The sequence below is a fragment of the Hoplias malabaricus genome, chromosome 5 (assembly GCF_029633855.1).
Source record: "Hoplias malabaricus isolate fHopMal1 chromosome 5, fHopMal1.hap1, whole genome shotgun sequence".
NCBI lineage: Eukaryota > Metazoa > Chordata > Actinopteri > Characiformes > Erythrinidae > Hoplias > Hoplias malabaricus.
The window spans coordinates 34,207,347-34,234,846 of NC_089804.1; the positions used below are offsets into that span (position 1 = coordinate 34,207,347).

Genomic DNA, 27,500 nt, shown 5'->3' on the forward strand with positions numbered 1-27,500 from the left:
TCAGTGACTGGGTGAAAGTGAGTGACTGGGTGACTACGTCAGTGTGTAGGTGAAATTGAATGACTGGGTGAAAGTGAGTGACTGGTTGACTATGTCAGTGACTGGGTGAAAGTGAGTGACTGGGTGACTATGTCAGTGACTGGGTGAAAGTGAGTGACTGGGGGACTACGTCAGTGACTGGGTGAAAGTGAGTGACTGGGTGACTATGTCAGTGACTGGGTGAAAGTGAGTGACTGGGTGACTATGTCAGTGACTGGGTGAAAGTGAGTGACTGGGTGACTACGTCAGTGTGTAGGTGAAATTGAGTGACTGGGTGAAAGTGAGTGACTGGTTGACTATGTCAGTGACTGGGTGAAAGTGAGTGACTGGGTGACTATGTCAGTGACTGGGTGAAAGTGAGTGACTGGGGGACTACGTCAGTGACTGGGTGAAAGTGAGTGACTGGGTGACTATGTCAGTGACTGGGTGAAAGTGAGTGACTGGGTGACTATGTCAGTGACTGGGTGAAAGTGAGTGACTGGGTGACTACATCAGTGACTGGGTGAAAGTGAGTGACTGGGTGACTATGTCAGTGACTGGGCGAAAGTGAGTGACTGGTTGACTATGTCAGTGACTGGGTGAAAGTGAGTGACTGGGTGACTATGTCAGTGACTGGGTGAAAGTGAGTGACTGGGGGACTATGTCAGTGACATATGTCAGTATGTGAGTGAGTGAATGGGTGAATGTAAGCGTGTGAGGGTGAATGAGTCACTGGGTGAGTGAGTGGCTGAGTGAGTTTGTAAGTGAGTGGGTGAGTGGGTGACTGTGGGTTGAAGACAGTAACCAAGAATGTGGAGTTTTACTGAAGAGCCGTGAGAGACCGGGGTCCTTCTGTGTTTATCTGCAGGAATCGGTCAGAAGACTGGCATCAGAAAGTGAATACACAGCCATCTGGACCCAGATCTTTCTCCCTCTCTCTCTTTCTCTCTCTCTGACATGTACACACACACACACACATACACCAGCCTGCGCTCATGAACTCAACTCTGCCAGTCCTCCGACACAGCTTAGCTGTGTTCTCTCCTTCAGTGTGTGTGTGTGAGTGCGTGTGTGCGTGTGTGTATATGTGTGTGTGTGTGTGTGTGCGTGCGTGTGTGTGTGTGCGTGTGTGTGTGCGTGTGTGTGTGAGAGAGAGAAAATTCTCCAAGACCCCACCACTATCAGTGTAAAACCAGAACAGTTTTCTAGATCTTTCAGTAGTTAAAACGAAGTAGATGGACAGACAGAGAGGTAGATCGACAGATGACTAGATAGATGATATAGACCCAAATAGATGGATAGATAGACAAGTAGAAACAAGTGGAGTGGAGTGGAGGTAGATAGACAGGTAGATCAACAAAATACACACAGACAAAGACACACATGCAGACAGACAGATGATTAAATTGAGAGATATATGGATAGAAAGAGGTAGATAAATGAACTGATGAACAGATAGTAGATAGATGGATAGAGAGGTCAGGGTTCAGGGGTCAGTGTTATTGCGATGAAAATATTTTATGTAAAAATTAAGATGAGTAAATTTAGTAAATGAGTTATTACTGTGTTTCCCTGATTGGTTTCCACGGTTGCTATGGCGACAGTTAGCCTAGCTGTGGCTATTGTTTTTTGTGCTAACTCTAGCAGCTATTCCATGTTTCTGAAGTAAATTTAAAGTCAGCAGTCCAGTCTCTTTTTTTTTTTTTTTGCAAAGTGAAACAGAACTGACAGAAAAGAACTGGGCAGTTAGTGCTCTCCTCCAAGCGTGTTGATGCCCCTCAGGGGTCTGGGTTAAAAGGTCACTAGCTCTTTTAATGGTTAATGAGGCAGAGTTAATGAGAGCTTGTTCTGTGGCCCTCGGTTTGTAGCCACACCCCTACCCCCACTCACGGACGTGTTAAACTCAGAACCACTCGGGTCTGAATGGGCTCAGCCGAACTGAATCGTCACGACATCCAACAACCAAACAAAAGCTCTTAAAGCCCTTTGTGCAAACTCACACACTTCTCCCCAAGGCTGTATTTATACTCTCCCAGGAACAATGGGCCCTGTCATGCGCTGTGAAAGAGGAATGTCCCACATTCAGGAGAACTAGGGCTGAGGACGCGGAGGATGGACGCGTACTTGTTTGGAACTCTGTTTATGGAGAAGGATGGAGTTGATGTTTGGAGAACCAGATAAATCAAAACACTTTAGATGTGTGTGGATCTGAGCAGGTCTGCTGCTGGTCAGTCTGGACCATCAAAGTGTCATCTGTTTTTTTTTTCTAAAAGGAGTCTAAGAAGGTGTTGGATTAGGTGAATTAAAATAATAATACAAATAAAACATTCTGGAGTTCTAGAACACAGCTGTGGAACACTGTGTAGCTCTAGAACACAGAATTAGAACATTGGGCAGCTTTAGAACCCAGAATTAGAACAGTGTGTAGCTCTAGAACCCAGAATTAGAACAGTTTGTAGCTCTAGAACACAACATTAGAACATTGTGTAACTCTAGAACACAACATTAGAACATTGTGTAGCTCTAGAACCCAGAATTAGAACAGTGTGTAGCTCTAGAACACAGATTTGGAACAGTGTATAGCTCTACACAACACTGGTTGTGGGATTTTGGAGCACAGTCTCACACACACACACACACACACACACACAAAAGTCTGAGGATATGGTACTAGATGTAGTGGAACATTTCTTTGAGGAATTGATGGCCTGCAGCCACTGCTTGGGGCCCTGGTGTTGCTCCATCACTCCAGAGAACACAGTTCCACTGCTCCAGAGCGCGGTACTTATTTGGTGCATTTTTAAAGTTGCTCAAGTAAAATAGTAAAAAAAAAGTCCAGTTGCTAAATTCTACCAACATATATACAACTGAGCTGTGATTGGATGTTGTTGATTGGATGTACAGTGCTTCATTTAATATATATATATATATATATATATATATATATATATATATATATATATATATATATATATATATATATATGTGTGTATGTAAATATGATGTTGTTTTATGACATCACAAAAAACAGTGAATTAGTACGATTTGAAAACAAATGTTTACAAACTTATTAAGCTATGGTTTTCCATGGTATGGGCCCTTTAATGTGTATGCGTGTATGTGTGTGTGTGTGTGTGTGTGAATTCTGAGGCCTGCTGTATGTAATCAGCTTTGTTCTGCATCATATTCACTGATAAGCTGTCAGTTTGGGATCATGTTTATGAGGTTGCAATAACTAATGAGGTGGAGGAGAACTAGTGTGTGTGTGTGTGTGTGTGTGTATGTGTGTGTGTGTGTGTGTGTGTGTGTGTTCAGATATTTAAAGTAGTCGCAGCCTTTCTGAGGGTCTTTGATGTGTCTTGTCCCAGTTTTAGTTTGACTGAGCTGCAGTAGAAACTCTTTCTCTCTCTCTCTCTCTCTCTCTCTCTCTCTCTCTCTCTCTCTCTCTCTCTCCCCATCTCTTTCGTCTCTCTCTTCCTCCTTCTTGCTGCCTGTAGTTTTTTCATTCTTCCTCTTATCTCTCTTTCTCCCTCTCTTCTGTCTGCCCCTCTTCCTCCTCATTATTCTGTTTAGAGACTATCCAGACAACACCCCTTTCTTTGTCTATTTCTTTCTCTCTCTCTCTGAGATCATGTTTACATCTCATTTCTTTCCCGTCTCACCGTCTGCCATGTCACTGTCTTCACATTCACTGAGACATATTATTAAAAAAGTTTAATTTTGATTGAAAACTAATGTGAATCTGGAGCCCACCAACCCACACACTGTGAAACAAGATCACCCAGTCATTTTTGTGCTGCCTAGGTCAGGAAACACAGAATAAAATGAGTCGTTCTGATTCTGCTCTGCTTCTGATGTCAAATTCAGAAACTCTAGAATTGCCCCGCCTCCTTGTCTGAGTGTGTCCAATCACAGAGTTGGACCCACATTTATGTAAGAGCACAAAAATTAGGTTAAATGCAACAAAACAGACACAATGAGCACAGAGAAATAATAACACAGAAGAAGACAATGGAGAAAACAAGAACAGAGAAGAAAGTGAACTGAGCGAAAACTGCTAGAAAACAGAGCTCCTTCTCCTCGCTCCTCTGGACAGGTGTGAAAAGCAAGAGGCTTATTATCATTTAAAGGAACAAGCGCTTGAAAGTGGGGGTTCTATACATGGCTGTTTAGACAGGGGTTGAACTCTACTGCGGGTCACAGACATTCTATTAAGAACAAGAACTGTGTTCCACTAGAAAGAAGAAGTGTGGGGCAGAACACACAGTGGAACTAAACCCACTCTGTACACCATTACAACAACAAGGATGGTGTGGATGTGGATCAATCTGTATCGGTTGCATCTCGTTAATCAGGTTTGGGGGCAGGGTGTAAAATTGTTTCCCCAAAAAAGGGGTCGCACTGTGAAAATGGTTTAAGAATCCCTGATCATGAAAAATAGGAGCCCAATCACTGTAGTGTGGGTGTGGCAGCATTATTAAGCACCCTTTCGCTACTCAGTTTATTGTGGTAGGCTGCACCTAAATTTGATCAGTAGCAAACACTGGACTCCTGTTTACTGACCACAGAGACAAACACGAATATAAATATAACAACCACCTGGACTCTGCTTTTTCTAGAGAATGAATAATTAATATGAGTATGTTCCAGTATAAGCAGAACAGAGAGAGAGAGAAAGAGCAAGAGCAGGAGACAAAGAGAGAGAGAGAGAGAAAGAGAGAGAGAGAGAGAGAGAAAGACAGAGAGAATATTGATTGTATATGATACAGAATCTGTGCTATATAGTTTCAGAAGACAGGAAAAAGGAGGAAAGGAGAAGGAGAATATAGAGGAGGGCTGGAAGGGAGAGAGAGAGAGAGAGAGAGAGAGAGAGAGAGAGAGAGAGAGATGGAGTAGGGAAAAGAAAGGATGTGATAGAGAAGAAGTGAAGTAGGAGAGGGAAAGAGTAAGAGAGAGTGTGTTTGTGAGAAAGAGAATGAGGTGGAGAGAGAGTGTGTGTGTGTGTGTGTGTGTTTGTGTGAGTGTGGTGACTATTCTGGGAACACACACTGAATCCCTGAGGTGTGAAGCGTTGGAACAATTCCACACGAACACACACACTGGAGTCTTTCCTCTCTCTCTCTCTCTCTCTCTCTCTCTCTCTCTCTCTCTCTCTCTCACACACACACACACACACACACACTCTCTCTCCACTCACTTGTTCACCTACTGTACAACTCTCAAACACTGGCCAATTTATCAGAAACACATGACTGTTGGGCTGAAAGGTGTTATGGATGTTTCCTGTGGAGGATATGCCTGCTGATTTCCTCTCAAACACTCTGCACACACACGTCCATAACTGGGGGTGAGGGATCAGGGAGAAATCAGGGAGAAATGAGTGAGAAATGGTGAGAAACAAGTGTGTAATGAGTGAGAATCATTCAGCTGTACTAGAGCTCGTTATGTTTCTGTATGAATAATAAACCCAGACTCTTACTGAAACAGTCATTAGGCAGCATGCTCTTATTTTGATGTACTGTTTAAACGAGGCTTTAATGAGGGAAATGCAAATGACCAAAGTGTGTGTGTGTGTGTGTGTGTGTGCCACATAGGCAGTAGGGGGTGCCATGCTGGAAGTGTGTGCTTACTGTACAGAGACAACACATGCACACACACACACACACACACACACACACATTCTGTGTTATGTAAGTGGTGTGAAGGTGGCGGAGTCTCAGCAGCTGTTACTGCACTGGGTTGCCAATTATCTAACAAATACTTAGAAACACTATAACACCTGCCTTATTATTCATGTGTTACAGACAGACAGACAATAGGCAGATAGACAAACTACAGACAGACAAACTGACAACAGCCAGACAGACAACAGAAAACAGACAAACAGAGAACAGACAGACATTCATTCATTATCTGTAAGCGCTTATCCAGTTCAGGGTCGCGGTGGGTCCAGAGCCTACCTGGAATCATTGGGCGCAAAGCGAGAATACACCCTGGAGGGGGCGCCAGTCCTTCACAGGGTAACACACACACACACACACACACACACACATATACTTTTTTTGAGTCTCCAATCCACCTACCAACGTGTGTTTTTGGACTGTGGGAGGAAACCGGAGCACCCAGAGGAATCCCACACAGACACAGGGAGAACACACCAACTCCTCACAGACAGTCACCCAGAGCGGGAATCGAACCCACAACCTCCAGGCCCCTGGAGCTGTGTGACCGCGACACTACCTGCTGCACCACCGTGCCGCCCCAATAGAAAGACAGACAACAGAAAACAGACAGAAGACAGACAAACAACAGACAGACAATAGACATACAAAAAACATCCAGACAGACAGAAACAGACAGACAGACAGGCAAAAACAGAGGCAGACAACAAACAGACAGACAAACAGACAACAGACATAAAACAACAGACAGACACAAGACAGACAGAGAACAGACAGATAGACAAACACAACAGACAGACACATGACAGACAACAGACAGACAAACACACAACAGATAGACAAACACAACAGACACAAGACAGACAGACAACAGACAGATAAACACACAACAGACATACAACAGAAAACAGACAGACAGACAACTCACAGTGGAACACAGTTCAGATTCTTAATGTAACATCTGTGACCTGCTTTGGTCAAAACTCCACAAGCTCCACGGCAGCGTTCTTCCTCAGTCTAAACAGCTCTGTTCAGAGCATCCACTTTCAGCACCTGTTCCTTTAAATGATAATGAGCTGATTGTCGTTCCCCCCGACCTGATCGCACAGCAGTGTTACTCTGTGCTTTTTACTCTTGTTGTGCTTGTTGTGTCTGTTTTGCCGCGCTTAACATTGTCTTTGTGCTCTCACATAAATGCGGGTCCAGCACTGTGACTGGACAGACTCAGACGAGGGGGCGGGACAATACTAAAGTCTCTGCAGTTGACGTCAGAAGCGGAGCAGAACCAGAACGGCTCATTTTATCCCATGTTTTCTAACTTTGGCAGCAACCCGAGAACTAAGAGCGGTCTTATTTTACAGTGTGTGGGTTGTTGAACTAATGCACTGAAGAAGTGGTTTGTTTGTCATTTTAATTTTTGTAGTTTTAAAGCCTATATGTGGGGGTAAATTATGCTGTATTTCAGATGGTCCACTCAGAGCTAATGAGTCAAACAGAGCTAACTGCTCGCTTATGTCCCTCAGTAATAATCCTGTTAGCTAATCCTATTAAACAACTGTGTATAGTCATATCACTGTTTACTGAAGGGTGATTAAACCAGCGACTCTTACGTGGATTATTCTGCTTCCTCTGAGTCCTTCTTCACTGTTTACTTTCCTGTGTGTCACTGGGATTATGTGTCCAGCCCTCAGGAGTTTACCAATGTCCAGTGGACAAAAAACAAGCAAATGAACCTTTAGGCCAAGCATTGGTGTTATGTGTGGTGCTGTGTGATAACCTGATAATCTGCGTGACCTGGGAAATGCAGTGTGGAAAAATGATAATGTCACAAGTCATATTATGCACTCTCTGAATTGGTTTTGCTTTTTCATGGCATGGTACCAACTCTACTGGAGTCTACTGGACTCTACTGGAGTCTGTTAGACTCTATTGGACTCTGTTAGACTCTATTGGACTCTACTGGAGTCTACTGACTTTACTGAAGTCTACCAGGGTCTACTGGACTCTAGTGGACTGTACTGCACTCTGTTGGAATCTACTGGACTCTACTGGACTCTACTGGAGTCTACTGGACTCTAGTGATCTCTACTGACTCTACTGGTGTCTACTGGCTTCTACTGGACTCTCATGGAGTCTACTGGACTCTATTGGACTATACTGGACTGTATTGGACTCAACTGGAGTCTTCTGAACTGTACTGGACTCTACTGACTACTGGACTCTACTGGACACTACTGGACTCTACTGGACTTTACTGACACTACTGGAGTGTACTGGAGTCTAATGACTCTACTGGAGTCTACTGCATTTTAGTGGACAGTACTAGACTCTATTGGAGTCTACCGAACACTACTGGAGTCTACTGGACTATACTGGAGTCTACTGGACTTGATCCTTGGTCCTTGGTTGGTTTTCCACTCCCACAACTCCCCCTCGAAATGTATCCAGTGTTGTCTCAAACCTTTTCTCTGGATTCTTTCATTGGTCACCAATCCAAGGAGCGTTTGAACCTGTCTCTCAAATTCAAACTTAATTTCAATTGTTTTTTTTTTTTGCATTACAAATACTGACACTTGTGTTGCCAACGCTATGTTCACTATTTTTAAATTTAAAGAGGTAAGTATTAACAAGATACTAAAAACAACAGTGATAGTAATAATAGTAATAATAACAAAAATAATGATAGTAATAATAATGAATGAACATGTGTGTGTTTCTGACTGTGGCACACATGGACACACCCTTCATTTTCTCAGAGAAGAGGGGGGAACTTCTCAGAGTCAGGGGGGTTTTTCAAATCAGGGAGTTTGAGGGGGAATTTAGTGAAGAACTCTGTTCTGTTCTGTTCTGATCTCTCTCTCTCTCTCTCTCTCTCTCTCTCTCTCTCTCTCCAGGTGCAGGAGTGGTTGTGTTTGAACTGCCAGATGCAGAGAGCTCTGGGGATGGACATGGACACTCCTCGCTCTAAAAGTCTGCAGCAGATCCACTCCCCCTCTCAACCCAGCAAACCCCACCCTCAGCCCCAGACGGCCCCCCAGACCCCGGCCTCAGCTTCAGCTCAGCCCCAGCTTCCTCCTTCCTCTCAGACACCACAATCTCAACCAAAACCTCAACCTCAACCTCAACCTCAACCCCAACCCCAACCCCAACTTCCCCGTCCCCAGGAGCTTCATAAACAGCCTCTCCCTCAGAGTAAACCCCCTGCCCCCGGAGCCATACCTTTACCCGGACTCGCTAAGGCCCCATCCCAGCCGGATCTATCCCGCTCTGGGCCTGGAGCACACCCCCAGACCCGGAGTGCCGGAAGCTCTCCGTCCCGGCAGCCTCTGCCTCCAGAGCAGCCTTTCGGGAAGCTCTTTGGCTTTGGAGCATCTCTGTTAAACCAGGCCAGCAGCTTGATATCAGCAGAGCCAATGCAGACCCCCGCCCCGGCTCAACCTTCTCCAGCCAAGACCCCTCAGAAACAGGCAGGAGGACCCCCGACAGCCCCCAAACCCGGACCCCCTACCACGCAGACACAAACGCAGAAAACACGGCCCAAAGTCTCCTGTCCTCTGTGTCAGACCGAGCTCAATGTGGGGGTCCCAGCAGAGCCCCCCAATTACAACCACTGCACTCAGTGTCATGCCCAAGTGTGCAACATGTGCGGATTCAACCCCACACCCCACCTAACTGAGGTAAGACCACAAGACTGGTCCCTTTTTTCTCCAATCTGATGGGTGCGCTTGAGCACCTGAGTGTATGAGGTTGTGAAGTTTCTCACATTAACTCTTTGAGTCGCCTCTTACGGGACATCTACGACTGTTGGGAAACGCAATTCCCTCTATGTTCTTTATGTTCAGAAGCTCTGTGTCTTTTAAGGAGGGGGTGTGTTTAAGGAGAAGAATGACTGCTGTTTGTACATTGCTGAAATGTAAATTGTTTGTAAGTTTTTATTCACTGCTTGAATTTCCACAGAAACTAATTTGTAACTCGAGTTACAGTAATGCAGTTTGCCCTCTCCCAAGTTTGGAGACATTTCCACCTTAAGTGATCAGAAACAGCAAAAAATAAGTAAATATTACCTACATATGGAGCAGGAATAGAGAAACATCCTTATCTTAGTTCATGCTTTTCAACATTTAGAGTCTCTCCATTGTCTAAAAAAATGACAGAGAGAGAGAGAGAGAGAGAGAGAGAGAGAGAGAGAGAGAGAGAGAAAGCCTTGCATACTGGACTGAGACTATTTGGTTTTTACCCATTTCAGACTCTGGGGCTTTATAAACACATTAGACCGGTTTCCAACACAAACTGTCTGTACAGCAGCAAATGGTGATGAAGCATCCTCAGAAATTTCTGACCGCAATCATGAATGTCACCTTTAAATAGCAGCTATGCTTTCACCTAGAAACATAATAAACCCCAAGAAACCTTGAACTGTCAGCTGAACAACTCAGAGAGAGAGAGAGAGAGAGTGTGATTAGAGCTGGAGTTAAACTGTGCAGGGTGGGAGATCTCCACAACCAGGATTAGGCCTCCCTGATATACAGGATGAAACAAATATATTTTAGATCATTGTGAGAGAAACAAAAGAAACACGTTTCAGTTTGTGAGTCAGAGCACAAACTCTCTCTCTCTATCTCTCTCACTTTTTATGTCTTGAAACGTCATTTCTTTATTGTAAAACCCTGGCAGGGCAGTGATGCGGATGATGAGGGCAGTGTTTATTGCTGTCAAGACGCTTTGGCATTCACGCTACAGAAATAATGTATTCACATGCTTCTGTGACCCCCTCCAAATGTGATGACCCCACCTATACTTCGTGCTGATGACTAGGATCAGGTCACTCACGAAGCAGGTTAATGCAGGTGGGAGCGCCACTTCACTGTAGTGTTTTTTTGTAGGAAATTTTGCGCATTGCATTTTTAAAATGGTCCATTCTTTCAAAGCTGAAAATGATGTTCCAGAGAAGCATCCACTCAGATTTGAATTATGTAAATGGGTCTGACTGAGTGATACTCGTAATAACGGGCTTTTGGCCAAGCGCTGTGTAAGGGTCGCTATGGAGATAGAGGCTGAGCATTGGTCTGGTGTGTTTGTCTCATGGTGAAGCCAGAGGGGGATTATGGGAAGTCGGATATAACTGTTACTTTAACAGCAGTTCTGTTTACCAGGATTTCTGAACTCATGTATGTGTTTTTGGAGCTGATTTGTTGAATCTGAGATCTCTGAAATACATAAAACTAATTAGCATGCCTAGACTTCATTAGCTACATTAGCTTAATAGCTTTAGCTCCACATATATCTGAGCTGATGGACATCATCCGCAGAAAAAGTGGGAAAACAGATTCCGGACTAAGTGTTCAGGTCAGCAGGGTTGTGTGTGTGTGTGTGTGTGTGTGTGTGTGTGTATGTGTGTGTGTGTTTATGCTGAAGTGTGTGAGGCAAAGTTTAGCTGGGATTGCATCAACAAGGCTGTGGAAAAGTGTGCTCGGCTTCTGGGACACTGTGTGACAGTTTAGGCAGTTTTTATGAATCTTCTGGAACAACTTGTGAAATCTCGTCTGGAGGAGTCTGTGGAGTTTGGAGCCAGGGAAGAGACTGTGACTGCGACCGGACACGGATATTTCTGGAATAATGGAGGTCTGGGTTTCGTTCATTGACATTAATGTGTCTCTCACCCTGAGAGGGAAAAGGTAAACAAGGACCTTAACTCAGGGCTTTTATTATTTCCTCTGTTATGGAAAGTGCAGGGAAAAAGAATGTAGCCAACAATGAGGATCAGACAGAGTCTTTCTCTCGTGTCTGGAGTTTAAGAGCTGAGCTACAATATACACTGATCAGCCATAACATTAATGCCTCCTGTGTCCACTGATAAAGGACTACACAAACTGTGCAGTGACAGATGAGCTACTGTCTCTGACTTTACATCTACAAGGTGGACCAACGAGGTAGGAGTGTCTAACAGAGTGGAGACATGGTTTAAAAACTCTAGCAGCACTGCTATGTCAGATCCACTTGTACCAGCACAACACACACTAACACACCACCATCATGTCAGTGTCACAGCAGCGCTGAGAATGATCCACCACCCAAATCATACCTGCTCTGTGGGGGGTCCTGTAATAACTAAATGTTTTTATAACAGTTAACAGTATTAATTGTAATACAGTAAGCCTGATTTTCTCTTTGAATGCTGTATGATGTGTGTGTGTGGTGTGTGTGTGTGTGTGGTGTGTGTGTGTGTGTGTGTGTGTGTGTGTGTGTGTGTGTGGCTGGCAGTGTTCTGTACGTACACACTCTGAGAGGGATTAGTAATCTCTTCCTTAAACAATCACGGCCCTCTCTGGCCCTGAATCCTCCTGCTCTCTTCACGCTGATCATGTCATTTGGCCTTTTACTGATGATGAACACTGCTCCTTCCCCTGCGCTGACCCTGAACAGCTGTTTTGCATTATTTTAACTGCCTTCACCTGTAACAAGAGTCCGAATTTTTTAAACGAATGAAAAGAAAAGACAAACATCAGAGACGTGTTTTTCAATGTTCTTTAAAGTGGGGGCGCTGCTGAGCAGGAATGTATTGGATGGGTTTTGCTGTAGCTCAGTCGAAATGAGACTTTTTTATTTATATTACTTACATTACTTGATATTATTTACCAGAAGCGAGCTCTGAAATAGTGACTGTGTTGTTCCGAACAACTTTTTTTTTCATCGGGAACATCACATTATTGTGGGTTGAGTCTGCTAAAGTAGGCCAAACCTGAACCTCACCCTCAGCAGCAGCTAGATGCTAACAAGGCTCTGTTGCTTAACATTAAACAGAAGAGAGGCGAGGTGTGTACAGTACATTGTTGTGTCATGACCCACATTTTGGTGCCATTAAAATAATATGTAGCGCCTTTACCTGTCCAATTTCAGCTTGGACAAGGAGGCCATCATGCTGGGTGACATTACATATAATATAGTGGGATTAGCTACACTTAATTATTATTAATTCATTATTATGCTTATGCTGAAGGGTTCTTGGCTCTGAAATTGAATCTGACCAAAAGTTGAGGATTCCGTACAAGAAAGGTGCACACGCAAATAAATAACCAAGGATTGCTTTTATTCACAACTGATTTATTAAATGTAATATCAAATATTGAATATTGATTATACATTCATATAATAAAATGGGGCAGCATGGTGGCACAGCAGGTACTGTCTGTGAGGACTTAGGTGTGTTGTCCCCGTGTCTGCGTGGGTTTCCTCTGGGTGCTCCTGTTTCCTCCAATTCTCCAAAAACACGTTGGTAGGTGGGTTGGCAAAGTGTCCATAGGTGTGAGTGTGGTGCCCCTCCATGCTGTGTTCCCACCTTGCGCCCAATGATTCCAGGTAGGCTCCGGACCCACCACGACCCTGAACCGGATAAGCAGTTACAGATAATGAATGAATGAATGATAATAAAATTGACTTCAGCAATACATGAGGGAGGAGGGAGATTTATACATGAGGGAATTTCTCTATGGTAACTACCCTAAATTTTAAAAAGGCTATAGTTTATCCCAGCAATACACTCATCACCAACCTCTGGGGCATGGATGAACCAGTGACCTTACTTTCCCTGGGGAGCAGGGTCTGCTTCCTTGTGTAAACCATGCGCACATCTGTCCTGGGCAGCAGACGGGGCCTGAAGTTCTTGTTCCACAGTTTTCAAGGTTCTGAGTTTCTCTTTCATGCTCTGGGCGTAGTGTTGAGATTCACTGGATTAAACTATAGCTATCTCATTTTCTATTCTGTGAATCTCCACTTCTCATTCATTCCATTTCTGCTTTCACACCTTTACCACACCTATTTTTTCTTCTCTCTTTCTCTACATTTTCCTTCTCTGTGCTTGGTTCTCTGAGTTACTGACCCTATTCTCTCATCCTTGCTGCACCCCAGAACTGCACTTTACTGCACTACTGCGCTGCAGCAGGTAGCGTCATAGTCACACAGCTCCAGGGACCTGAAGGCTGTGGGTTCAAATCCCACTACAGGTGACTGTCTCTGAGGAGTTTAGTGTATTCTCCTCGTGTCCACGTGCTCCGGTTTCCTCCCACGGATTGATTGGTTGATTGATTCCTTCATAGCACTACATTGCATGGAACTCAAACTGACTACCAAAAAAAACCTCCTAAAATGCTTCATCACCAACCGTTTAAAACCAGGCCTCTGGACCAATGTCTTGAAGACCAGACTGGTCCTGAGGGACTGGGGGAAGGAAATCTTTTCCCTTGTTCTAATTCTGATTGGATGTTTCAGAGGTCCTTTTAGACTGAGGTGTTGACGTTGCATATAATTTTTGACATTTGATAAGACTGAGCAACAGCAGAATGAATCCTAAAATCTTTAGTTGAATGAAGATTGCAATTATTGCCAATAAATATTGCTCATAAAATCAATCTTCTTACACATGACTTATCACATGAGTGTAGTTGTTTCAAGATAGCCTAGAGCAAGTTGATTACTTCTGAGAGAGATTAATTAGGATGCAGTATAAAAGATTATATCCATCCATCCATTATCTGTAACCGCTTATCCAATTTAGGGTCGCGGGGGGTCCAGAGCCTACCTGGAATCATTGGGCGCAAGGCGGGAATACACCCTGGATGAGGCGCCAGTCCTTCACAGGGCAACACAGACACACACACATTCACTCACACACTCACGGACACTTTCGAGTCACCAATCCACCTGCAACATGTGTTTTTGGACTGTGGGAGGAAACCGGAGCACCCGGAGGAAACCCACGCGGACACAGGGAGAACACACCAACTCCTCACAGACAGTCACCCGGAGCGGGAATCGAACCCACAACCTCCAGGCCCCTGGAGCTGTGTGACTGCAACACTACCTGCTGCGCCACCGTGCCGCCCAAAAGATTATATGTTAATCCAAAATAATATAATTCAGACCAAGCGTAAAGTTTTACATAATTCTTAACCAAATGACACACATATTATTTAGCAGGCAACAGATAGCTGCTATGTTCATTTTAAACATTCATTCATTCATTCATTATCTGTAACTGCTTATCCAGTTCAGGGTCGCAGTGGGTCCAGAGCCTACCTGGAATCATTGGGCGCAAGGCAGGGTATACACCCTGGAGGGGGCGTCAGTCCTTCACAGGGCAACACACACACTCACACATTCACTCACACCTACGGACACTTTGGAGAATCTTTGAGTATGCAGCGGAAATAGGGAATAAAGGTGATCATTGACTGTTTCTATGTTTCTATCTGCATTCCATTGGATGCAGATCAGATCTGATCATAGGCCTAAATGTCAACTTTATGATCCTTCTCGCCACACTAGAAGTGTTATCGGAAATTCCGATCTGGACGATCTGGAGGTCACTGAGAGACCAGGCTAAGTTTCTGAAAATTAAATTTCTTATGAGAGAAATTAAAGCACATTCATCTCACACTACAACATTATCAGTACGTTTGACTCTATCATCTCAACAGCTGTGAAAAGAGAGATTACCATGGCTTTGAAGCCTTTCGAAAAACAAAATCACAAGTCTATGGTGAAAATATTGCAGGACAACGAACGTTCGAATGATCATGGTGGCAAGGTAACCAGGCTTCAAGCTAAGGTTGACATGCTAGCAGCACAAGTCATCACCCTCTGCAAGAAATGTGAAGACCTAGAGGAATGTTCAAAGTGGAATAATATTCAACTTGTTCGACTTGTTTCTCCTGACAGACAAACTCTCACTCTACCTGACTGAGAAGTTTTGGTGACAGCACTGGACTTTATTGAGCAAGAGTTAAAGAAATAACTGTATTGGAGGATGCTTATTGGATATGGGGATTGACTAGTTAACTGCTGTGACTAGTCCTAAGCTCTATATTACCCATTGGCTTCAGATGCCTTCCTTGTTTGGTATGGTGATCCCAACTGTAAGGTACAATGTAGAGAGTGACTTTGGATTTTTCTACAGTTTTAAGCTTGTACTGTTTGCCCTTTTAAAACTGGATGATATGTTCTTTTACATGTTCAATATTTAATGGTAAAAGTCTGGCGCTGATAAAAAATTTAAGTAAATTTTTATTCTAATTTTTTTTGTTTGTATTGAGTGTATAACTTTTCATATTTCACTGGAGCATCGATCAGTGGCAGTTGCTTTGATATGTTGTCTCCAACAGGTGCCAATGTTTGGTATTGTTTTTCTAAGGTGGGGATGGGGGGATGGGGATTCCAGTTAAGGGAGATGCTTCTGCTAAATTGTTGGGGGTTTTGGGGTGGGTGGCATAATACATGTTCATTTGGCTCTTCATTCTATTTTCTCCACTCAGCTGCAGATAAAGTTATCTGTATTATTTCTTTATAGTTTCTCCAAATTTTATCTCTGACAATAATGGCAGATTTATTATAGTTACTGGCCAGTTGTGTAATAATCCTGTGGCCTTGGTCAACATTTCTGCCTCTAATTGAGATGATGATGCATTTTTTAAACACATTTTTACGCTCTCAGTTATGCTTTCACATGATTTAATAATAGGTATTGATTTCAATTGTTGGCTTAACCCACTTTTGGATCGTTCCTCCTCTGGGGTACAGACACCATCTAAGTCTGTAAAAGTTATTCAGACCTTTATGCAAGATTTCACTCTTTCTGATGTATAGATTCCCTCTAAAAGGGAATGTTCATTCTTCTCTCAGGTTCATCATACCTTTATTTGAATTGATTTCTTTTTGGTTGATAAATGATTATTTTCGTTTATATCAACATGTAAATATGATGCGCTTGCCTTATCAGATCATGCCCCAATCTTCATAAATATCTTAATGAAAATATTCATTAATAGTCGTGTGCTTTGGCACATTGATACGAGTTTACTATTAAACTAAGGTTTTGTTAACCTAATTTAACCTAATAAAGGACAGAAATTACGCATTACACACATTACCTTTTAAAATAGCTTCATAAATTTGGGTGATACATGTAGATTTAAAGACCTTCATAAGGCTTATTTTTCCCCTCTTTTGATTGTGATCTCTGGTCTGCACTTAATTCTTCTTTGGTTGCAAGAGTTAACTCTGTTAAAATGAATATCCTCCCATGGTTCTCATACTTATTTCAATGTATTCCATGTTTTCTCTCCCAGACCTTTTTCCTTAAGAAAACTTCCAAGTTACGCAAACAATATGTGCAGAGGTCTAGATCTCTTGGAGGATTGGGGAAATTTTCCAGTATTACTATTAGGCCGCCAACATTAGGATCTTTAAATACTGGCTTTAATATGAAGCCTTTGACACCCACCCACATGGTTGATTATGGAAGCTGAGTCCACTAAACCTGTTTCTCTGAAAGCCCTGGTACATTCACCTATATCACTCCTCCACTCTATCATATACAAAATGGTGATTGTTAAAACCTCTTTTAGGATTTGGACCCAGTTTAAAGGACATTTTGGTTTTCTGTCATTCTTTATTTATGCTCCTCTGTTGCTTTTGTAAGATGGGCTAAGTTGGATATTAACTCCTTTAAGGGCTGATATATGGATAATGTTTTTGTATCCATCCAGCAGCTTCCTGACAAGTTTTTGCTCCCCAAACAACATTTTTTAGATATCTTCAGGTTCACATATTTGTCATACATTTCCAGCATTTCCTGGTTTGCCTGATGATTCCTTTGTGGATGGCTTCCTGACACTAATCTCAAGTCTGAAAGGTTTAATCTCAGGTATTTATAATCAAATCAACCTCTTACACCTGGAGCAATTAAACTCTATTAAATCCCTTTGGGAGGAGGATCTAGGTTTGACGATACCAGAGCCTGTTTTGTCGAATCTTCTAAAACACGTGCATAAGGCTTCCATTTGTGCCAGGCATGGTCTTATTCAGTTCAAGTTGGTACATCGTGCCTACTACACTAAAGTCCGTTTAGCAAAAATTTATGAAGGTGAATCTCCACGTGCTCAGCTTGTGATAGGTGTTTGCAAGCACCTGCAAACCTAATATATATGTTCGGTGGTGCCATTTCCTTCAACCTTTCGGTCAGAGATATTTGATACCATATCAGAGATAACTGGGGAAGAGATGCTCTTATTGTGCTATTCTGGGTTACTCGCTCTTTACTCTCTCTATCTAAACCCAAAAAGATCTTATAGCTTTTGTCATCTTACTGGCTAGGAGACTAATTTTGACTAACTAGAAATCTAAAAAAAAAACCTTTAATCCTCATTGGGTGAAAGACACTCTTCAAATCAAATCAAATCAAATCAAATTTATTTATATAGCGCTTTTCACAACTGATGTTGTCACAAAGCAGCTTCACAGAATTCCAGTAAGACAAGATTTGACATGAAATGTAAAGACAAATGTAAAACCCTCAAGTGAGCAAGCCAGGGGCGACAGTGGCAAGGAAAAACTCCCCCAGCTGAGGAAGAAACCTTGGGAGGAACCAAGGCTCACAAGGGGTGACCCATCCTCCTCTGGTCAATCTACTGGTGATGATAGTTAGTAGTCCATGAGAACTTCAGTGTAGGGACAGCTTCAAGGCACTTGGTGGTTGCTGGAGCGTGGGCAGCTGGTCTGAAGCGTGGAGGAGGATCTCGACAGTCATCCATCAGTGTCCAGACAGACAGGTGGGCAGTCGTTTACTCGAAAAGATGTAAAGGGATGGAATTAGTTTTGAACTGTTTTGTGTTTGTAAAATAGAAAATATGAAAATTTCCAGAGTGTGGCTAATGACTCCGGCAGATCTGACTATGACAGCATTAACTAAAAGGAGAGAACCAGGAGGACACACAGACACGGGAGCATCCTGAAACACTGGCATCCCTCCGCTCCACCGTCAACAAACCTGAGTGATCGCGAGAAGCGGCGGGATGACAGCACCAGCGTCTCAGTATACTATAATTCCCTGTGTCCATGGACCCCCCAGATCTGCCGCCTTTATCTATGGGGGAGCATTAGCTACCAAATGATAAACTAAACAAATGAGTTTTTAGCCTACATTTGAAGATTGCGACTGTGTCTGAGTCCCGAACATTTTCTGGAAGATCATTCCAGAGTTGGGGGGCTTTATAAGAAAAGGCTCTTCCCCCAGCTGAGGCCTTCTGAATTCTGGGAACATTTAAAAATCCAGTATTCTGTGATCTGAGTGAACGTGGAGGCTCATAATAGGAAATTGTATCTTGAAGATATTCAGGAGCAAGCCCATGTAGAGCTTTATATGTTAATAACAAAATTTTGTAGTCAATGCGGAATTTAACAGGCAGCCAATGAAGTGATGATAAAACTGGGCTGATATGTTCAAATTTTCTAGTTTTAGTGAGGACCCTAGCTGCAGCATTTTGAACTAGTTGAAGTTTTCTTAGATTGCTGCTGGTGCATCCTGACAGTAGTGCGTTACAGTAGTCAAGCCTTGAAGTAATAAAGGCATGTACTAATGTTTCTGCGTCCTGGAGGGATAAGGCATTTCTAATCTTAGCAATATTGCGAAGATGTAAAAAAGCTGTCCTAGTGATACTACCTATGTGTTGATCAAATGATAAATCCGGGTCAATTATGACACCAAGATTTTTTGCTGCTGAACCAGGTTTAACTGGAAAGTTAGCTAGATTTAAAATTAAGTCTGATAATTTATTTCTTGTCACTTTTGGACCCAAAAGTAGGACCTCTGTTTTGTTGCTGTTTAGAAGGAGGAAGTTACGCAACATCCAGCCTTTCACGTCTTTTACACAGTCCTCTATTTTCTTTAATCTGTGTTTGTCATCGGGCTTGGCTGAAATATACAATTGTGTGTCGTCTGCGTAACAGTGAAAGTTAATGTCATGGTATCTTATAACTGTGCCTAGCGGTAACATGTATAATGTAAATAATAATGGTCCTAAAATAGAGCCTTGTGGAAATCTTACTTTAGAATAATTTGAATTTAGATTGTTTACTTTTACGAATTGATAACGTTCCGTTAAGTAAGATTTGAACCATAATAGGGCTGTCCCTGAGATTCCAACCATGTTTTCTAACCTTTCTATGAGAATATTGTGGTCTATTGTATCGAAGGCTGCGCTTAGGTCAAGAAGCACCAACAGGGATACGTGGCCTTGATCAGAGGCAAGAAGAAGATCATTTGTTATCTTGACTAGAGCTGTCTCTGTACTATGATGTTGCCTGAATCCAGATTGGAATTTTTCATATATATGATTCTTATGTAGATATGAACTAAGTTGTTGGGCCACAGCTTTTTATAAGATCTTAGACAGAAATGGCAAATTAGAAATAGGCCTGTAATTAGACAGTGTACTAGCATCAAGATTTGGTTTCTTGATCATAGGTTTAATAACTGCTAGTTTAAAAGCTTTGGGTACATGGCCCAGACTAAGCGATGAGTTTACTATAGTTAAAAGAGGATCAATAATAGCTGGTAATACTTCTTTGAGCAACTTTGTGGGAATTGCATCAAGTGTGCAAGTTGTACAGTTTGCGGAGGTGATAATCTTCTCTAGTTCTAATTGTGGGAGTGGGTAAAAGGTTTCAAGTCTTTCTTTTACAGTTATATTATGTTTTATTTCATTCACATCAGGTGGCAGCCAGGATGGATTTGATCCTGTGGCTAGAGTTTGTTGTCTAATATTCTCAATTTTATTATTAAAAAAGTCCATAAAATCTTTACTGGTGAGAGTTGCTGGAATTAGTTGTTCGGAACCTGCTTGATTTTTTGTAATTCTAGAAAACACACTAAACAGTGCTCTCGGATTATTTTTATTATGGGAGATCAGCGAGGCCAGATATGCTGAGCGAGCTTTAGTGAGGGCATTTCTATACTCTATAAGGCTGTCCTTCCAGGCAGAATGGAACACTTCAAGCTTGGTTGATCGCCATTTCCGCTCTAGTTTTCGTAATGTTTGTTTTAAAGTACGGGTCTTATTGTTATACCATGGTGCGAGCTTTTTCTGTCTTATACTTTTATGTTTAAGTGGTGCTACCTTTTCTAAAGTAGATCGACAGGTATTTTCTAGGTAATCAGTTAGTACATCTAGGTCCATTGGGTCTGATGTAGTTGGAACTGGGGTCGATAGTTCTGGTAGGTTTTCTATAAATTGTAGGGCGGTAGATGGTTTTATTATACGCCTTGTAGAATAGCGAGGGTTCTTACATATATTATGGCTAAAACGTAGCTCATATGAAATTAAGTAATGATCGGAGATTGCTGAGGATTGCGGTAAGATATTAATTTTGTCAATGTTAAGACCTAGTGTCAGAACTAAGTCTAAAGTGTGGCTGCAGTAGTGTGTAGGCCCTGTTACATTTTGAGTAATACCAATAGAGTCTAAGATTGAGGTAAATGCCTTTTTTAGTGGGTCACTTTCCTTCTCAAAATGGATATTGAAATCTCCTACAATTATAACTTTATGATTGCACACCGCTAGGTTTGTAGCAAATTCGCTGAATTCTTTCAGAAATTCTAAGTAAGGCCCTGGTGGTCTGTAAATGTTGCATAATAAAAATGCGTCCTTTTTTGTGACCGGATTTGTAATAATAGTGGAGAGAACCTCAAAAGAAGAGAAGGTGTCACATTGTTTAAGACTAATTTCTAGGGTATTTTGGTAAATTACACATACTCCACCTCCTTTGCCTGATATTCTTGGGCTATGTGCATAATTATAGCCTAGGGGGGTGGCTTCATTTAGTGCTAAATATTCATTTGGTTTAACCCACGTTTCCGTGAGACAGAAAACATTGAATTTATGATCACTTATAATATCATTTACGATGAGTGCTTTTGAGTTTAGTGATCTTATGTTGAGTAACCCAAATTTTAGTTCTGAGGTGTTGCTGCTAGGTGTTGTGTATGATTTAATATTGATTAGGTTGCTGAAACAGGCTGATTTTGTTTTTCTACTTTTACATTTAGTTCAGGGGAAAGACACAGTCTCAATACAGTTGAACCTGGGTGACGTCTCAAGACAGTTCGCAGACGGTCGGTTTAGCCTGTCTGTCTGCGGCCTGGTCCCGGCTCTGGATTGTCAGCAGCTATCTACACTACTCTGCTGACTAACTAAAAGACTATGTGCTATACTGCAAGAAAGTAAGGCAGCACCCTGGGTGGATACCATCCCTACCTATAAGACCAGGCTTGCCCTCAAAACGTAACCAATTGTCTATAAAGCCCACTTGATTTTCGGAACACCACTTGGACATCCAGCAGTTTAACGCCCAAAGTCTGCTGTAAGCTTCGTCGCCACGCCGCATTGGTATGGGGCCAGAACAGATTACGGCATCGGACATCGTCTGGGCCAGTTTAATCACCTCTCTAATATTACCCTTAGTTACCTCAGACTGCCGCAGACGAATATCATTGGCCCCTACATGAATGACTACCCTCGAATATCTCCTATTAGCTAACAGTCTAAGGTTGCCACTAATATCCGGCGCTCTGGCTCCCGATAAACAGCTAACTGTTACTGCCGGCGCCCCTAAAGGAGTAGCTAATTTCACGTGCCGAACAATAGAGTCTCCTATAACCAGAGCACTCTTAACAGGCTCCTCAGCGGGTGCTTTGCTGAGCGGGGCAAACCTGTTTGACACGCGAATCGGAGGAGCGTGGTGTCCCGGTGGGCTAGCTTTGGCCTCAGCGTTAGCATCAGCCTTAGCTTTCCGGCTATGACGCCGAGACGTCACCCATTCACCCCGCTGTGAGGGCTCTAACGCCGGAGTCGTGGGGGTGCTAACTCTCCCTAAGGCACCCGGAGTTGCTAACACTGAATCTCGCTGTTTATCCCTCAACAATAATAAGCTCCGGATGCGCACTTCTAACTGGTCCACTTTATCCACCAGAGAGCTAACTAGCTGACACTTACTACAAATACAATCACTATATTTATCGCTAGAGGTGGAAAAGGGCGTTAAACTAAACATGCCACACTCTGAGCAGGCAAAACAGCCAGTAGTAGCCATGGAATTGCAGGTACTTACCGCTTTTAGTGAATTTTAGTAACTTACACCAAGAACGTTACTCCAGGGTCCGGTGGCAGTTTTAGTGCCTCTGTAATGAATATTCCTGCGGAGACAATCTAAAAGATAGATCTATGGATGGTTAGTAGGTTATAAAAGCATATAAATATAGAAATAACAATGGAAACGAGTAAACAGGAAAACCCGAGCGATCAAAACAGCTTCCAAACGGGTACAGAAACAGCCAAACGGGATTCTCACCAAGTGGTTCGTCTTTTTTTGTGTTTCTGTGTTTAGTATGTTATGTAGGCTTGTATATGTACATATATTGTTTTGGAAGTAGCCGATTATCCTTCCTCACAATATTTCATGGAAATATATATCATTTATTTTAAGATGTGTTGGATACTTTTGTGCTATAAAAAAAGTTAGAAAAAAGTTTTTTCTAAGATATTTTTTAAATACATGAGAAATCCTTTCATGCAGCTCTGTTTTTGTTTTAGCACCATTTTAGTATTGGCTTAAATGCAAGGCATTGTTCTAACCAGAATGTGAACAAAGGAACAGAGAAGAGTTTTGTGTTTAATTTTTCTGTCCAGGAAGAAATTACTGGTGTTTTTTGTAATATATAGAAGATACGATGATGTAATATCAACATTTGTAAGGTCAGGACTCTTCTGCAAACTGATGCTGAAATATAAGAACAAGAGACAGAGAGCGAAAAGGAATGAATAGTCCAGAACACACTGGATCTCTGGTCTGTTTTGTGTGTATATGTATGCGTGTGTGTGTGAGTATGTGTGGATGAACAGCTCTCTGCCATTTCTCTTGGAGAGATGTTCCTCTGGGAAATTATGGAATTATTTTTAAATTACAGCCCTAGAAAATCAACAATACATAATTCATTGTCTCTTCCAACACGTTACTGCTCTATATAAACCTGTCAACATTGTGTGTGTGTGTGTGTGTTATACATTCGGCATTCACTGGGCATTTTCGTTAGCCAAGGAGCATATAAACCTCTTCAAAACACCTTGAAGTAAAGTTACGAACTGCCGTTGTGAGTCCGATAAAAATAAATGTGAAAGCTGCTGTAACTTAAGTGATTTTACAAGCAGCAGTTTGTGGTGGATTTGAATGAGCTCTGCATTTTGTGGTGATTGACATGGCTCAGGCCAATCAGAGCTCTGCAGGGTTTACACATCACCATTTAGTAACTACTCGGCACGGTTGGAACCTGGAGTGAGCTGGGACTGAAAACTTACCCGGTTCCAGGGACAAGGTACCAGATTTGGCCAGTGGAAAAGCAAAAGAGCCCGACGAGTCGAGTAGAGTTGTGTAAGTTCTATGCAGTGGAAAAGCGCCAAAAAAGAATAATTGCTCGAGGCAGATGGACCTTCTGAATTGCGAGTTGATGTTTACAGTGTCTGTTACTTTGAGTGATTTGGTCTGAGGTTAAGGTGCAAAGGGACTGCCCGGAGCAGCTGCACATGAGCCTAACGTCAGCATATCCAATCCCAGGCATCAGCAGGAGAGGTATTAATACCTACCCTCCTCCAAAAGTGACATAATGCAGTTTCTGCAGTGTTGAGCCTGGAGTAGCAATGACAGAGGCTCTATTCTCCTTATAACAGCTCAGTGGAGCATGACAGTTATTTAGAAGCTGTAATTTGAAGGCAAGAATAATAATGTTCTGTTAAGGCTGAATGCCATCAATTCCTTACAGCAATGTCACAGCACCTACTGTAAAGCATTCCAAGATGAGTAGAGGCTATTCATGCGTTGAAGAGCAACAGACTGCGTGAAGAGGGAATGGATGTTTACCCTAGCTAGGCCTTTGAGATGCAGAACTACATTTCCCATAAGCACTTGCAACACACTCCAAAATTTTACAGCCCCATAACTCAAACACAATGTGCAGGAAGCTGGAAAATCACATTTGGGTACATGCCACTGCCCCCCAGAGTAAACAGAGCATTCCCAAGGGTGTGATGTTGACGGGAGCCGTTTTCCAGCTGCCAGAGTCTGAGCACATAAATTTTATAGGCATTATAAATTAAAACAATGCTCAGGTTAAAGAATATGGAGTCTGTGAAGCTTATTAAAGTAGCAGACTGGCCGATGATGACATACTGCTTTGGTGATGGTGATATAAACACTGCTGGCCCACATTATTCATCTCCTACCACAATAACCCACAACAAACACCTCCGACACTTTGTGTATGGAACATATTCAGTTTCCTATTTTCACTTTGGTTCATCTGACTACGGCTGCAGGGGGAAATATAATGAATCAGCTACTGATACACGCACACACACACGCACACACACACACACACACACACACACACACACACACACAAATGCTGCACATAAATTGCGTCGTGTAATTTTGCATTGTGTGTTGTATGGCATTTTCAATTCACCAAAATGTCAGACTGATGGCTGAAAACAACAAACACTCCGACAAGATTGATGAACACACTCAGACACACACACACACACACACACACACACACACACACACACACACACACACACACACTCCACTCCCAGAAAGCAGAGCTATGCAGATGAGATCAGATCAAAAGCTGAAGGCAACAGTTTCAGAGATTAAGGAACGAAAAGTAGAATACATGTTGTTTTTAATTTCCCAAAACAACAGAGTACAAATTCACAGTATTACAGAAAACTGCTTAAAATAAAAACAGCTCAGTGGAACACACACACACACACACGTAGCCAATCCACGTACCAACGTGTGTTTTTGGAATGTAGGAGGAAACGGGAACACCTGGAGGAAACCCACGTGGACACGGGGAGAACACCAAACCCCTCACAGAGAGGGGCTCAAATCCACAACCCCAGGACCCAGGAGCTGTCACACACACACACTCACACATGCAGTATTCACTAATTATAAGGGATGTCTTGATATCTTTGCTCTCAAAAAAAAAAAACATGTATCTGCATAAGTATGGGTGTTTAGTTTACTACATCATTTGAACACAGCAGCTGTCCTTCACACTGTGTGAAAATTTCATAATGAATGAACCAATAGAAATGCACCAAAATGACTCAAATATGATGAATTAAATCTTTATACATTAACTTCCATTGAAAGTTAAGTTTTTTTTTGTTCTCATGTAAAGTTACTGCTTTGCAGATTTTGGAGACTGGTGATGATATGTATTGGTGTAGATTTAGAGGAGCTTACAGAGCTGGGCTGTGGATGGAGAGCTGTGTAAATTAGAGTGTGATTAGATTTCTCACAGAACTAACCCTCCGATCTCCTCCCGTGGCTCATAGATCTGTCACTAGCAGAAGACATGGCTCATGCTCTATCCTCCCTTCACCCTTTATCCAGATGTGTTAATAAAGACCTCTCTCCTCCGCAGTAACCACCGGAGTTCAGCTGGAGCTTAGGGGAAGAGACGATTTTACTGTCATTCAGTTCGAGCGCTTTCTGAACCTCCCGTTGTGATCCACAGCCCATGTTCAAACCTTCATGCAGCCCCCGGGCCGTCTGGCTGATCGCTGACACCTTAATTAACCAGATAACGTTCACACAAACCTGACTTTCCTGAGTCTGGAGGGTGCTCTGTGAAGCACAGTTCAGTCACAGCTCGAGGAGAAATGTAGTTCATCCAGATTTCCTCTTGTTCCTCAGACAGAGACGATCAGGCCAGATGTGTTCGGTGCCTGAAATGTGCTGCTGTAGTTTGGAGCTGTGAGGCTGTTAAACCTGCAATCTTTGCAAGTTTGGAGCCCTCTCCTGTGGAAATATGCAACTGCATACAATGTGTGGAAGAACATGTTTTAACACGGGTTGTGCCGCACTCCACTCACCGGTGTGTGTGTGGATGGAGTGTTCTGAGCAGTGTGGATTGTAAAGCATCCTTGGTTATCTAGAAAGGCGCTATATAATTATAACGATAGATAGATAGATAGATAGATAGATAGATAGATAGAGAGAGAGAGATAGAGATAGATAGATAGATAGATAGATAGATAGATAGATTTCCCAGAGAGAATTGGGCTCTTTTGAAGTCGGCTACACAGGAGAATTGCAGGTAATTGGTGCTTTAGGAAGCTGAGGGTCTGAGTGCTACTGTCACAGCGATTTTTCCGCACATCCCTTCATTTCTTCGTTCCTCTGTTTCTTCGTTCCTCTGTTCCTTGGTTCCTCCTTTCTTCAGTTCCTCTGTTACTCAGTTCTCTGTTAGTCCAGATGTTCAGCTCCAGGTTTCTTTGTGAGTTGCTGTGGTGTAATGCTCTGTGTTGTTATTTTTGGGTCTAGGTACTTCCTCTGTGTTTTTGATGCTAGTGCATTTAAACATAAGTTCTTGTTCTCTGTTCTAGTTCATTTGTGCAATCCTATAACATCTTGCTCTAGGTCCCTGTTCTCTGAGCTAGTATGCATAGCTCTAGGTTCTTGTTCTCTGAACTGGTATGTGTAGCTCTAGGTTCCTTTTCTCTGAGCTAGTACGTGTAGCTCTTGATTCCTGTTCTTTGAGCTAGTACGTGTAGCTCTTGGCTCCTGTTCTTTGAGCTAGTATGTTTAGCTCTAGGTTCCTTTTCTCTGAGCGAGTATATGAAGCTCTATGTTCCTTTTCTCTGAGCTAGTACGTGTATCTCTAGGTTCCTGTTCTCTGAGCTAGTACGTGTAGCTCTAGGTTCCTGTTCGCTGAGCTAGTATGTGTAGCACTAGGTTCCTTTTCTCTGAGCTATTACCTGTATCTCTAGGTTCCTGTTCTCTGAGCTAGTACGTGTAGCTCTAGTTTCCTTTTCTCTGAGCTAGTACGTGTAGCTCTAGGTTCCTGTTCGCTGAGCTAGTACGTGTAGCTCTAGGTTCGTTTTCTCTGAGCTAGTACGTGTAGCT

At 42.6% G+C, this 27,500-nt stretch overlaps 1 protein-coding gene across 1 annotated transcript in view; it reads left to right on the forward strand.

The window, feature by feature from the left end:
- The window catches only part of bsnb (bassoon (presynaptic cytomatrix protein) b), a 101,547-nt gene that overhangs the window by 14,353 nt on the left and 59,694 nt on the right, over positions 1-27,500 (forward strand). Inside the window, exon 3 of the mRNA XM_066671923.1 lies at positions 8,594-9,376. Coding sequence (XP_066528020.1) covers positions 8,594-9,376 — 783 coding nt within the window. The remainder of the gene's footprint in view (positions 1-8,593; positions 9,377-27,500) is intronic.